This window comes from Trachypithecus francoisi, unplaced genomic scaffold (assembly GCF_009764315.1).
Source record: "Trachypithecus francoisi isolate TF-2019V2 unplaced genomic scaffold, Tfra_2.0 Lachesis_group20, whole genome shotgun sequence".
NCBI lineage: Eukaryota > Metazoa > Chordata > Mammalia > Primates > Cercopithecidae > Trachypithecus > Trachypithecus francoisi.
This window is the reverse complement of record NW_022681466.1, coordinates 70271552-70284756: the sequence shown is the minus strand read 5'-3', so window position 1 is coordinate 70284756 and position 13205 is coordinate 70271552. Positions and strand designations below refer to the sequence as shown.

At 51.7% G+C, this 13205-nt stretch overlaps 1 protein-coding gene across 6 annotated transcripts in view; it reads right to left on the bottom strand.

Moving 5' to 3' along the window:
• Window positions 1-13205, bottom strand: part of SMG6 (SMG6 nonsense mediated mRNA decay factor) — a 255711-nt gene that overhangs the window by 11523 nt on the left and 230983 nt on the right. For all 6 annotated transcript variants that reach the window (XM_033185117.1, XM_033185119.1, XM_033185120.1 and 3 more), the window contains one exon: window positions 10085-10231. In XM_033185117.1, the coding sequence (XP_033041008.1) occupies window positions 10085-10231 (147 nt within the window). The remainder of the gene's footprint in view (window positions 1-10084; window positions 10232-13205) is intronic.

Below are 13205 nucleotides of genomic sequence, written 5' to 3'. Positions count from 1 at the left end.
ACTCTAACTTCCCCGGGTTCTTAGCTCTGGCTTGCGGCTAGAAAGGTGAATAGGCCGCAGCCTTTCGGAGAGGGCAGCCTTGCCACTTCCCTGGGGGTGGGGTGGGGCCAAGCCCCGTGAGGGTGGTCGGAGCTGTACTGCCATCATCCGGTCCCAGGGACGCCTGCAGACAACTTCCCTTAACCTGGCTCTGCCCAGTGAGTCACCAAACAACTGCTTCCTGTTCCCCGCATGCCCTCACGGAGTCTCAGGAGATGAGATGAAGCTGCTCCCTCTTCTCCTGGGGTACCGGTGGGCCTCTGCGGGGGGGGTCACACCTGGGTCACAAGACTGGCTCAGTCCCCTTAAAAAGAGCAGCAGGCCGACGAGGGCTTGGGAGTCCACAGGCACCCTTCTACGGGTGTCTGCATTTCCGGCCCTTTCTGAGTGGTGCTGTGTGTGTGTGTGTGTTTAGCATCTGCCCTCCCAACTTTTCCAGATTTTACCCGTCAGATTCCTGGCAGCTGTGCACGGCGCCTGTGCCGGCCGTCACGTCCCATTCCGATCTCTGGGTCGCACGGTAAGAGGAGGACACAGGATGCGCAGGGAGTGAAAAAGTGATGTTGGTGGGGAGACTGCCAAGTCCCCACTCGCAGCCACGGGACACTTGGGGAGCAAGGGAAGCATGCCGCTGTGGAGTTCAGAGGCCGGTAGTGAGGTTTATTTTTGTTTGTATGAGTAAAAAGCTGCAGAAGCCTCTGGTGGGGGTGAGGGGGGTGCAATCGGAATGCTGTGGTTCAGACAGACTGGCCCTGGCATGGAGTCAAGTGTGCTGACCCGGAAGGAGAGTTCCACAGGAACCTTCTAGCGGCAGCTAAGGTTGGGCCACAGTGATCCCTGGATAGTGCACTTGGAACTCAAGCAACGTATGGACACTCTCAATCAGACTGGTGGCAATAAGGACCTGAGTTGGCATAAAATGTGTGAGAGAAAAATAATTCTGTTTCTGGAAGGTGCTAAGTAACCAATTTTCTCTGAGGTAAGGGAGTTTCCTGGAGCAAGCTGGCAGAGAACTGGGAAACAGATACACAATAATATCTAAGGAGGAAGCTAACAGGCTTGGGTCTCCAGGAAAAACTCTTGCAGGTTAAGTTCCTTCTCTACAGTGGAGATGATCTTATGATGCTCACTGTTGCAAGCGGAGACACTGAGCACTACAAACAGCAGTTCAGTGAGCTGACACAAGAGGTGTGGACGTGGAGAACCTGGACCATGAGGCAGAGCAAGACCAGGAGACGGCCTTCTGAGGTTTTCCTTCTGCTTAGGGGCTCCCATAGGGGCTGTGGCTGCTTCCTTCCCTCCACAGGGTGAAGAATCATTCATCCCTGAGCCTCTCCGGCCAGAGCAATGTCTTCAACAGAAATTAGAAGGTTTGTAACACAGGAAATTTCCACATTCACCTGATATAGGAAAGTACCCAGCAAAGTGCCTGACACATATTAGTAGTAACTCAACAAATGCCAGCTTCTTTTCTTCCTTCCCAACTCTATTTTTCATTTTCTACATATCCAGAGGATAAATATCTGGGGGAAACCACCAGGAAACAGAGGGGGATGAGGAGGGGTGGAGTAGAGGACTACTGATGTTTTTTTTTTTTTTTGAGATGGAGTCTTGCTCTGATGCCAGGCTGGAGTGCAGTGGCACGATCTCTGCTCACTGAAATCTCTGCCTCCCAGGTTCAAGCAATTCTCCTGCCTCAGCCTCCCGAGTAGCTGGGATTACAGGCGTGAGCCAACACGCCCGGCTAATTTTTATATTTTTGGTAGAGATGGGTTTTCACCATGTTGGCCACACTGGTCTCAAACTCCTGACCTCAAGTGATCTGCTGCCTCAGTCCCCCAAAGTATTGGGATTACAGGCGTGAGTCACTGTGCCCAGCATTTTTTTTTTTTTTTTAAAGAGACATGAGTCTCAGGCCAGGCACGGTGGCTCACGCCTATAATCCCAGCACTTTGGGAGGCCCAGGCGGGTGGATCACGAGGTCAGGAGTTCGAGACCAGCCTGGCCAACATCGTGAAACCCCGTCTCTACTAAAAATACAAAAATTAGCTGGATGTTTTGGCTCACGCCTGTAATCTCAGCCACTCGGGAGGTTGAGGCAGGAGAAATGCTTGAATCCAGGCAGCAGAGGTTGCTGTGAGCCGACATGGTGCCAATGCATTCCAGCCTGGGCAACAAAGCAAGACTCCGTCTCAAAAAAAAAAAAAAAAGGGAGACAGAGTCTCATCCAAGCCTAACCAACATGGTGAGACTCCATCTCTACTAAAACTACAAAAATCAGCCGGGGATGGTGGCACACGCCTGTAATCCCAGCTACTCGGGAGGCTGAGGCAGGAGAATTGCTTGAACCCGGGAGGCAGAGGTTACAGTGAGCCGAGACCATGCCACTGCACTCCAGGCTGGGCGACAAGAGCGAAACTCCATCTCAAAAAAAAAAAAAAAAAGAGAGAGTCTAACTCTGTCACCCAGGCTGGAGTGCAGTGGTGTGATCACAGGTCACTGCAGCCTCAAACTCCCAGGTTCAAGGGATCCTCCCGCCTCGGCCTCCCGAGTAGCTGGGACTACAGGTGTGTGCCACCACGCCCGGCTCCTGATTTCTATTAAAAGACGTATTGTATGTATGTATCTTCACTATGTGGATGTAAATGAAAAATTGGAAATAAAAATAGGAACAGTGGGTGAGATAAGAACTGGCTGACGGTTCATCTTGGGCCAGCAGAAGCCAAAGGGGGCAGATATTGAGTGTGCTAGAGAAGGCAGGCAGAGCCACCAGCAGCACCCCTGGGAGCGGGAGGAAGAGCATCTTCGTGTGGGGTACACTGCTAATAAAACAAGTGCTGCTTAGAGCCGCTTTTCTGGACGTCCAAACGTACCGGAGAACTTAACATATTCTTGCACTCTTTTAAAATATGATAACTATGGCAATTTGTTTGCTATTTCTTACTGTTTCAGGAGGACTGATCTTATTTTCAAACTAGACTGTAAAGTGCTCAAGGAGAACTGCCTGCTTTTCTGGTGGTTTCCACCGTCATACTTCGCATACCGCCTGTTGTATCACAGGACTTCAGGGGACAGTGGGCGCAGTCACTGAGTCTCAGAGCTGAAGGGCACTTAAAGATCATCTGATTGAATTTTAACTAACTTGATCTAAAAAGGCCAAAGAAGCGGGTAGGCCCTTTCCTGACGGATGAGAGGGAGTGGCAGGGCTAAGCATGGCACCTCTGAGCTTGCACCAAGCAGGAGCCTGAGGGCATTTCAAACAGTGGCCTGGCCACTCGGAGGGAAGACAGGCCCCCAGTGGATGTTGCTGGAGCAAGCTGGAGGCCCAGCACTCAGGTTTTGGGGAGGCTGGAGCGGGGTGGGTGGGAAGGGCGGATGCCCGCTCTACAGGCTGATGTGCTTTCCTGCCTTGACGTGAACGTGCCCCTGGCCTGGTGGTGTGTTGGCTCCCACCCTGTCTCCGACAGCCAGGAGCCAGGGCTGAGTGTCTGCCTTCCGCCAGCTTCCATACAGGTGTGGGGGGCTCTGTGCATACCCCACTGTTCCACAACAGCCCCCCCTAGCTGGGTGGCAGTATGAATGGACGGCAGCTAAATTTAGAGTGGAACTCCTGGGGCCACCACAAAGGAGGGACTACATCTTCAGGAGGGCGGGTGGGCGGGAAAGGGACAGGGGAGAGAAGCTATTTTCAGAACACATGTCATTGCTGGCCACAGAGCAAGACTGTGGCCATAATGCCGAGGGAAACAATAGATGTGGCCAGAGGAAGAGCCTGTTATGTTTCAGGTGGGATGTTTGCAACTGCTCAGGAAACCTGACCCCGCCCGGCAGCAGCACAAATCACAGCAGAGCCTCAGAGAGGCAGTGAGGAAGCGGGGGATTCACAGGGCCAGCGCCAGCATGAGGTGCCAAGAGGCCACGCCTCGTGCCTGGAGGAGCATTTTCAGTGACTGCTGTGCCCTGGGGGTTTGCTTAGGAATGAAACACTTCCGACCCACTTCCCAAACCATGTACCCTGCCCTGGTCTCTGAACAACTCCAAAGAACGGCAATGGGAACGAAAAGAACTCAGGAGAAAAGCAGCAAGGTGGGCAGCACCAACAGGAGGAGCTGTCTCAGGCAACAAGGCAGAGCGTGGGCTGAGCTGGAGAGTGTGGCCTCAAAGCCCTGGGTGGGCGGACTTGGCGCCCCCAGCATCCAGGGGCCTGCCTGGGTGCTGCAGCTCCAGCTGCACAGGCTCTGAGAGCTCCCCACACCCCTTTTCTGACCTCCAGTCGGCCCCACTCACCAGCCTCTGTGCAACGCCGGAAGCAGGGAGGGACAGGCTGCAGAGGGAGGCCAGGCCTCACCTCCCCCATGCTTGCAGAAGAGCTTAGGCCCAGGGGTCTAGGTAAGAGCAGGGAAATGGGGGTGTGGTTACAGCCCTAGATCTCACTTGGACTTTATAGCTATCCTGGGGGCCAGGAAGATTTTTTTCAACCCCATCTTCATATCCCCTTCCCCAAACATGTGTGGTTCCTGTTTTGCTACATCTGTGAAAGGCGCTGGGAACTGGGGACTTGCCTTACACCTCTCGGTTAACACCCTGGAGACTGATGGAGTTCAGAGCAGTGTAATTTACAGCCCATCCCTCCAATCTTAATTCACTCGATGCTCCTTTCTTCCTTATTGTATTAGTGTGACCCAGGTACCTGCCAACAATAATGGCCTCTCCAGCTAGGAGCCTCTCCCCCACTCCCAGGACAATTTATACCTTTTCCTTGGATTTTCCCCCCTTAAATTAAACAAAAAGAGGAAAAATAAGAAAAGGTTAGCATGGGTTTGGAGCACTGAAGCCCCGTGGTTCTGGGCAGGAAGCCAATGGCCTGAGGGCACACATGTGTGTGCTCTCCCAGAAGAGCCTTCACGGGCCCTGTTTTACAGCCACCTCGGCACAGACTCCAGGGTTCACGCATATGGCCAGACAGATGTGTCTGGCTTACGTTCAAGGCTGGAAAATGAAGAATTATGGAAGTGAAGGGCCCCGGGCATTAAAGGGGGGGGAAGGGAAAGGGGGAATTTTTCCTCTGCTGAGAAATCCTCTTGTGGCTGTGAGGCTGGAGGAAGGAGGCTGACAGGAGGCAGGGCCGCCAGCTTGGTGCATGTGGGGCCTGTTCTTAAAGGGGCCACAGTAACCCCAGCTCCAGCTGGCCCGCAGCAGGCCTTCCAGGCTTGGGCCTAAGCAGCCTCCTCAGAAGGAGCTCATCAGGAGAACAGGCAGCCTGGACAGGGCCCGCCAGGGGCACTGGAAGTCAAGTGTTGGAGGAGACCTCCAATCCTGAAGGTGCTGTTGGTCGCTGGAGAGGCAAAAGCTAAACACAGAGCTCCAGAAGGGGATGGATTCTGGCAGCATGTGCTCCCTCGGCATCCTGGACTTCCGTTTTGTATGGACACTCATTCACACTTCAAATCACTTGTCAAGGACTCCACCACATTGTACCGTTGTACTACACTCTGGAATGGGATTAGTTCTGTGTCCCCCAGACACTAGCATAGTAAATGCTCAATGCCACTTGCTAAATTGAGCTGAAGACATGCCTCCCGATTCCAAGGAGTTCACAGTACAATGTGGGAAACAAGTCCACAAATAACTGTAACATGAGACATGATTGCAGGTCCACAAATGAAGTCTGATGAGTGTCACAGGAGCACTAAGCAAGGGAGACGGATCCCTCCTGGGGGAGACCAGGGCTGGCCTCACTGGGGAAATGGAGTTTCATCTGGGGACTGAAGGAGGAATAGAATTTCGACAGGTAACAAGATATATGGAGCAGAAAAAGGGCACTTTGCTTTGAAGGACAGCATGAACAAAAACCCAAGAGTGGAAAAGGGCAGAGCATGTCTAGGGAGTGGAAAGGAAGGTTAGTGTCACTGTCCAGGCAGGAGGGCCTTGGTGTCTGGACAGGCATTTTACACACACTGTGATTCATTCTGAGGCTTCACGGCGGCTCTAATGTTGGTGCTTTTATCACTTTCACTTTTTAGTGTTTTTAAGAGGTGGGGTTTTGCCATGCTGCAGTGGCTGTTCACAGGCAAGATCACTGCACACTGTAGCCTTGTACTCCCGGGCTCAAGCTATCATCCAGCCTCAGCCTCCTGAGTAGTCTGAACCATAGGCACGTGCCCACTGTGTCCGGCATTACTTCCATCATACAGATGAGGAAACAGGCTCAGAAAAGTTAGATAATTTGCCCAAGGGTTCATGAGGGATGGGGTAGTGGGAGAAGAGGCTGGAACACAGACTGGGAACAGATCGAAAAGCCTTAAATGCCAATAATAGGGAATTAGACTTTATTTTACAAGCCAAGCAAAGGCCTGATGATTTCTGAGGAGGGGAGTGGCTCTTTCAGGAAAAGAATGATGGAGGCAGCGCGGCGAACAGAAGCCCGGTGGGCAGACTGTGTGCTACAAACTCCAGGAGGCGCCATTCACAGAAACAAGGGAAACAGCGCCTTGTGGGGCTGTGCAACACAGGGGCCTTGATTGCTACCCTCTAAGCAACTACTTGACCTAGAATAGTAGTAGTGGCAATGGAAACAGAGAGGAAAGGAGGGAATAAATGTGTGAATAAATAGTATTTAATATGAAATTAGATACTAGGGATTAAAAGCCAGGGTGGAATTTAAGATGATGCTCTAGTTGCTACTATTATTGTCACCAAATACATTGTTGTTGTTGTTGTTGTTGTTTTTGACAGAGTCTCGCCCAGGGCTAAAGTACAGTGGCTCGATCTTGGCTCACTGCAACCTCCGCCTCCCAGGTTCAACCGATTCTCCTGCCTCAGCCTCCTGAGTAGCTGGGATTACAGGCACCCGCCACCATGCCCGGCTAATTTTTGTATTTTTAGTGGAGACGGGGTTTCACCATGTTGGCCAGGCTGGTCTCGAACTCCTGACCTCAAGTGATCTGCCGGCCTCGGCCTCCCAAAGTGCTGGGATTACAGGCGTGAGCCACCGCGCTCGGCCACTGGATACATGTCTGCTGAACACTAACTCAGCTTGCTGAGGCTAAGGAGTAAAAGGAAGCATGGTGGGGACCAAAAAAAGAATGGTGGTGAGGAAGCCCAGGAGGGTGGTCTGGTGAACAGAGAGAAGACAAGGGGTCATTCACTGATGCTAAAGTGAAGCTGAAGGAAGGTGGCTTTAGGGAGGTCAAATACGACACAGACTGAGTTTTGATAAAGACAGGTCATTGGCGATTTTCCCTTTTTTTTAAGATGGAGTCTTGCTCTGTTGCCCAGGCTGGAGTGTGGTGGCGCAATCTTGGCTCACTGCAACCTCCGCCTCCTGGGTTCAAAAGATTCTCCTGCCTCAGTCTCCCAAGTAGTGGGGACTACAGGCACCCGCCACCACACCCGGCTAACTTTTGTATTTTTAGTAGATATGGGGTTTCACCATGTTGACCAGGCTGGTCTCGAACTCCTGACCTCAAATGATCCACCCACCATGGCCTCCCAAAATGTTGGCATTATAGGCGTGGGCCACCGCGCCTGGCCATGTTGGTGATTTTTGACACAACAGTTTCCATAACTGCTGGGTTGAGAGTCAAGAAATGAAGGTAGAAACAGAACTTCTCGGAAAACAGATGGTGAGGAAGAGCAAGAAAAGAAACATGAGGACACTTTGGGAGGACAAGGCGGGCAGATCATGAAGTCAAGAGATCAAGACCATCCTGGCCAACATGGTGAAACCTGGTCTCTACAAAAAAATACAAAAAATTAGCTGGGTGTGGTAGTGCACACCTGTAGTCCCAATTACTTGGGAGGCTGAAGCAGGAGAATCACTTGAACCTGGGAGGCAGGGGTTGCAGTGAGCCGAGATCATGACACTGCACTCCAGCCTGGTGACAGTGAAGACTCCATCTCAAAAAAAAAAAAAAAAAAAAGAAAGAAAGAAAAGAAAGAAAGAAAGAAAGAAAAAAAAGAAGCATGAGGATGAAGCTGTTTTGAGGGTCACACACAAGTTTACATGCAGACCCACAGCAGGGCTGGGGAGGCAGCCACACAACAATGGATGATGCTGGTATTACATGGATGATCAGTATTACACACTGATTCCAATGGCAGCAGGGCCGTGGATCTGTCTAAAGAATGATGGAGTCCGGGCGCAGTGGCTCATACTTGTAATCCCAGCACTTTGGGAGGCCAAGGCGGGCAGATCACCTGAGGTCAGGAGTTCAAGACCAGCCTGGCCAACGTGGTGAAACCCCGTCTCTACTAAAAATACAAAAATTAGCTGGGCGTGGTGGCAGGCGCCTGTAATCCCAGCTACTTGGGAGGCTGAGGCAGGAGAATCATTTCAACCCGGGAGGCGGAAGTTGCAGTGAGCTGAGATTACGCCACTGCACTCCAGCCTGGGCAACAAGGCAAGACTTCATCTCAAAACAAAACAAAACAAAAGAATGATGGATCTTGGCCAGTGTGATGGCTCATGCCTATAATCCCAGCACTTTGGGAGGCAGAGGCGGGAGGATCACTTGAGGTCAGAAGTTCAAGACTGGCCTGGCAAACACGGCAAAACCCTGTCTCTACTAAAAATACAAAATTAGCTGGGCATGGTGGCAGGCATCTGTAATTCCACCTACTCTGGAGGCTGAGGCAAGAGAATCGCTTGAACCTGGGAGGTGGAGGTTGGAGTGAGCCGAGATCGCACCCCTGGACTCCAACCCGGGTGACAGATGGATCTCGATGGGCATTCATTCCTCTTCCCTGGCCAGGGTGATGAGACAAACATCAGACAAAGGTGGCCCTTTATGGAGCACATACTAAGTGCCATGCGCTATGCTAAGTGTGTTACATACACTATCCCATGTAGGCCTCACAGTGACTCTGGGAGATAGGTGCTACTAGCACTTTTTTTCTTTTTTTGAGATGGAGTCTCGCTCTGTCGTCCAGGTTGGAGTTCAGTGGCGCGATCTCGGCTCACTGCAACCTCTGCCTCCCGGGTTCAAGCAATTCTCCTGCCTCGGCCTCCTGAGTAGCTGGGATTACAGGTGCCCGCCACCACACCCAGCTAATTTTTTGTATTTTTAGTAGAGACGGGGTTTCACCGTGTTATCCAGGATGGTCTCGATCTCCTGACCTTATGATCTGCCTGCCTCGGCCTCCCAAAGTGCTGGGATTCCAGAGTGAGCCGCTGCGCCTGGCCAGCACTTTCATTTTACAGATGAGGAAACAGGCTCTGAGAAGCTGAATAGTTTGCCCCGTGTTACCAAGCTACTCAGGCGGCAGGGCCTAGACTGTCACCAGGTCTGCCTGATCACATGCATCTCCTTTGGCACAGGGTTGGAAATGGGCGTCCTTAGAAAGGCTGAGTGGGTGGCTTGACGCTTCCCTGTGCACATGGTTCGCCTTTAAACGGGGAGCAGGACTGCATCTTTCCTGTCTGCCCCGAGCCCTAGAGGATGGGAAGTGGGCTTATGGCACAAGGGAACAGACCTAGGAAGGTCAGGAGGAAACGCTTGCTGGGGGTGAAGACGCAGGCCCGTGAGAGGGCTGATAGAGGCCAAAGTCCCTCTGTGGAGACTAAGGCGTTTCTCTCTGTGAGGGTGTAGGGAGTATCTTGTCCAAAGGGGTCTTCCATTTCAGTGGGAATCCAGGTAAGCAGACTACGGCCATGACATCCTCTCCCTGAGAATAGGTGTTCTGAACTGAGAATCCACAGCCTCTCCAGGAATATCTGGATAAGGCTCAGGGAGACTCTGAAACCCTCAAATTGTGTGAAAGATCATGTACGTGTGGTGTGCATTTGTAGATTCCAACTGGGGAAGCAGCTTTTCTCAGATGCTCTCAGAAGACCCTACCCCTGCCTTGGAGCCCAGGACAAGGGAGACTCTAGGCAGCAAACTTGCTACCAGAATTTACTGGTAGAGTAAAAAACGGGTAGAGCTAGAGAGAACACTGCAACTCTTCCTTAGTGTCCTGCTCAGCTCTGCTCTCTGCCCACATCCTCTCATGCCCTGGACAGCAACCCCCACCGTGGGAACCACACTCCCCAGGCCGACTTCACCTGGATCTTTTCCTGGCGACGCTGCTGCTCAGCTATCTTCCTGGCCAGAGCCAGCTTCTTGGCCCGAAGTTCCCTGATGTCATCCTCGCCCCCGCTGCCTTCAGCCTCTGAGTCTTCCTCCAAGTCTTCGATCACCACATCCTCCTCCTTTGGGTGGTGGAGCCGACCAGGAGAAAGAGGAGACAGTTAGCTGAACCCATGGCACTTACTGAACCCGACATTGCCCTTGTGGTCCCTCACCCATGCAGACCGGGCCCATCCCTTGCAAAGGGTCCCCTGGTGTGTGCTTCCCTCTACTCAGGCAAAGGGAGGTAGACAGAAGCTGTCACTCTTCCCCCGGAGCTGCTCTCTCTTATACTCTGGGCCTCTTCCCTCAGAGAGTTACACCATAAGTCACTTGCAATCACACATGTACACCTGCGTGCTTGTACTCACACTCTGTGTTCTCCCTCGTACACAGAGAGTTACACCATAAGTCACTCACAATCACACATGTACACCTGCGTGCTTGTACTCACACTCTGTGTTCTCCCTCGTACACAGAGAGTTACACCATAAGTCACTCGCAATCACACATGTACACATGCGTGCTTGTACTCACACTCTGTGTTCTCCCTCGTACACAGAGAGTTACACCATAAGTCACTCGCAATCACACATGTACACCTGCGTGCTTGTACTCACACTCTGTGTTCTCCCTCGTACACAGAGAGTTACACCATAAGTCACCCGCAATCACACATGTACACCTGCGTGCTTGTACTCACACTCTGTGTTCTCCCTCGTACACACTCACAAAGTCAAACTTTAGGCCTAGTTTTATTCTGAAGTCACCAATGATTCAAGAGGGAAACAACAGAGAAAGTTAAACCACCCAATTTAAATCTAATTCATGCTAATGATCTGATAGGAATCAACTCTAGCCAACAGCTGGGAATCAGGCGTGGAAGTTCCCTTGCCCCAGACAGCACCAGGGACAGATGCTGCAGCTCAGCAGACCTTGCCCTGGTTTCTTTTTAAGACTCCAGCCTGGTGGTGTGAGGATTGCTGGACCCCTTTACAGCAACTCACACAACATGATCTTGCTCAGCTGCCCTTCAGGGCCTGGGCAGGGTAGGAGGTGGCTGGCTGGCTTAAGGAGCCTCCTGCCAGGCTGGTGGTGCATTCCCCAGGGATGGCACCTCCCTACTTGCAGCCTCAGTTCTTAGCAGCCATCACTCCCTGGGTGGTCCCAGGCTCCATTCCTTGCTTTCTTACTTTTGGCCTTGGTCAACAGAGAACATGCAGCTGCCCAAGATAGCTTCCCTTGAGGGACAGGGTTAGCAAGGGTACACGGGGAATAATTTAGTAGAAGGTTCCTGTTTCTAACTGGATTATAATAATGATAATGATGACAACAGGTATCACTTACTCAGTGCTTATTATTGGCCAGGTACTGGGCCAAGCATTTTTCATGTATTAACTCAGTTAATCCTCACAACAGCCTGTGAGGTAAGATAGGTGCTATCACCATCCCTATCTTATAAATGAACAAACTGAGGTTTAGAAGTCAACACCTTGCTCAGGGTCACACAGCGAGTAAAGGCAGAGCAGGGATTCAAGTCCAAGTGAATCTGATTCCAAAGTTTATGCTCTTACCAGTAATACTGAGCCAAGCCATCCTGAATCTAGACCATAAGCTCAGATCCAGCCCTTAGTGGCTCAGCATTGTTAGACCTGCTGTAGGCCATCCTAGACCTGTTGAGTACAGGCTGCTCTCTCCTCTAACTGTCCAGCTTGACTGAAAGGGATTACTTAGGTGGGTGGCTGGGTAGATGACAGAGGTATATACTTTGTCTTGGGAGCAGAATCTAGGGGTGTTTTGGTAACACCCTGAAGCAACTAAACTGTGTTCTATTCACAAAGAACAATGTCTGAAGAAACATCTTTCCCTACCTCTCCCAATCTGCTGAAGTGATTCAGTTTCGCAGTTTAGGGAGAGATGAGATCTGAGGATGAGGCCAGAACTGTCACTATCCTAAGAGATGTCAGGGGTCTGGGATGTTGTCCACAGTCACCATTCATCTGACACAGGCATGCTATAGTGCCACAAGGCTCACATCCAGAGAGGCCCAGACCATGGAAAGGAGGAAAACTCTGCACATTCACTTCCTTGTTCATGGGGTTAACCCAGACTGCAGTGAGTGGGACAGAATGGCTGCCTAGCCTACGGGGAAACACTGTCTCTGCCTGCTCTGACTAGGGATATACAAGGTTATCACGGGGCTTGAAGTGAGCTTGACGGAGGTCAAAAGAGGGTCAGAGAGGCTCGTCTGAGGTTCGCTCAGCTCTCACAGTAAACGAGGAAGTGCAAGGTTATGAAATTACACAGACCAGGGTAAGCAGAGTTTCCCAGAGGCCACTAACATGAAGGAACCCAGGAGACTCGTGGGAAAAGGAAGAAGTGGGCAGCCTGGCGTGGGTCACAACCTTTGTCTGGTCAATAAGCCTTAGAACGAGAAAAAAAAAAGTGTGGCACTACCAAGATCTGGGACCAGAGAAGTGATCTGTTCCTTGTGAGGGCAGAGGCCTTCTCTGGCTTCGATGCTGTGGCCCTCTCTGGGCCCCACTTGCCTCACTGTATTTGGGACTGCAGGCTCCACTGGCCAGAGGGCATCTTGGGGCAAGCCTGGGAGCCAACCTGGCTCTGCCCTCAGCCTTAAAGTGCGAGTGAAATAGCTGATGGAGGCACTGCCCCACCTGTGCTTCCCCACACAGTGCCCAGGGCTTGGGTGGCACTTGCTCTGCCCTGCCTGAAGCCTGGACACCCTGCCAGCTTTAGCAAGCCTGCTGTCCCCTCCCATGCTAACAGCTCATTCTTTCCCATTATTCCCTGCCCAGGTTTCATCTGGAGAGTCTGGAATCCCAGGCTCAGCTTTATCCCTGGAACCACCTCTGTCCTGGAAGCCGAGTTCTATGTCACCAGGGGTGGGGTGGGGCTCTCCAGTTATTCTAATGAAGCCCGTCCAAGACTCTGCTGCTCTCCAGTCTCTGATCCAAAGGTGGCTGCTCTATCACTGTTTCAGATCACAAACGACAGCTTCCAGCTGACATCTGGCTTCCTTGGCCTGTTGCTGATTTC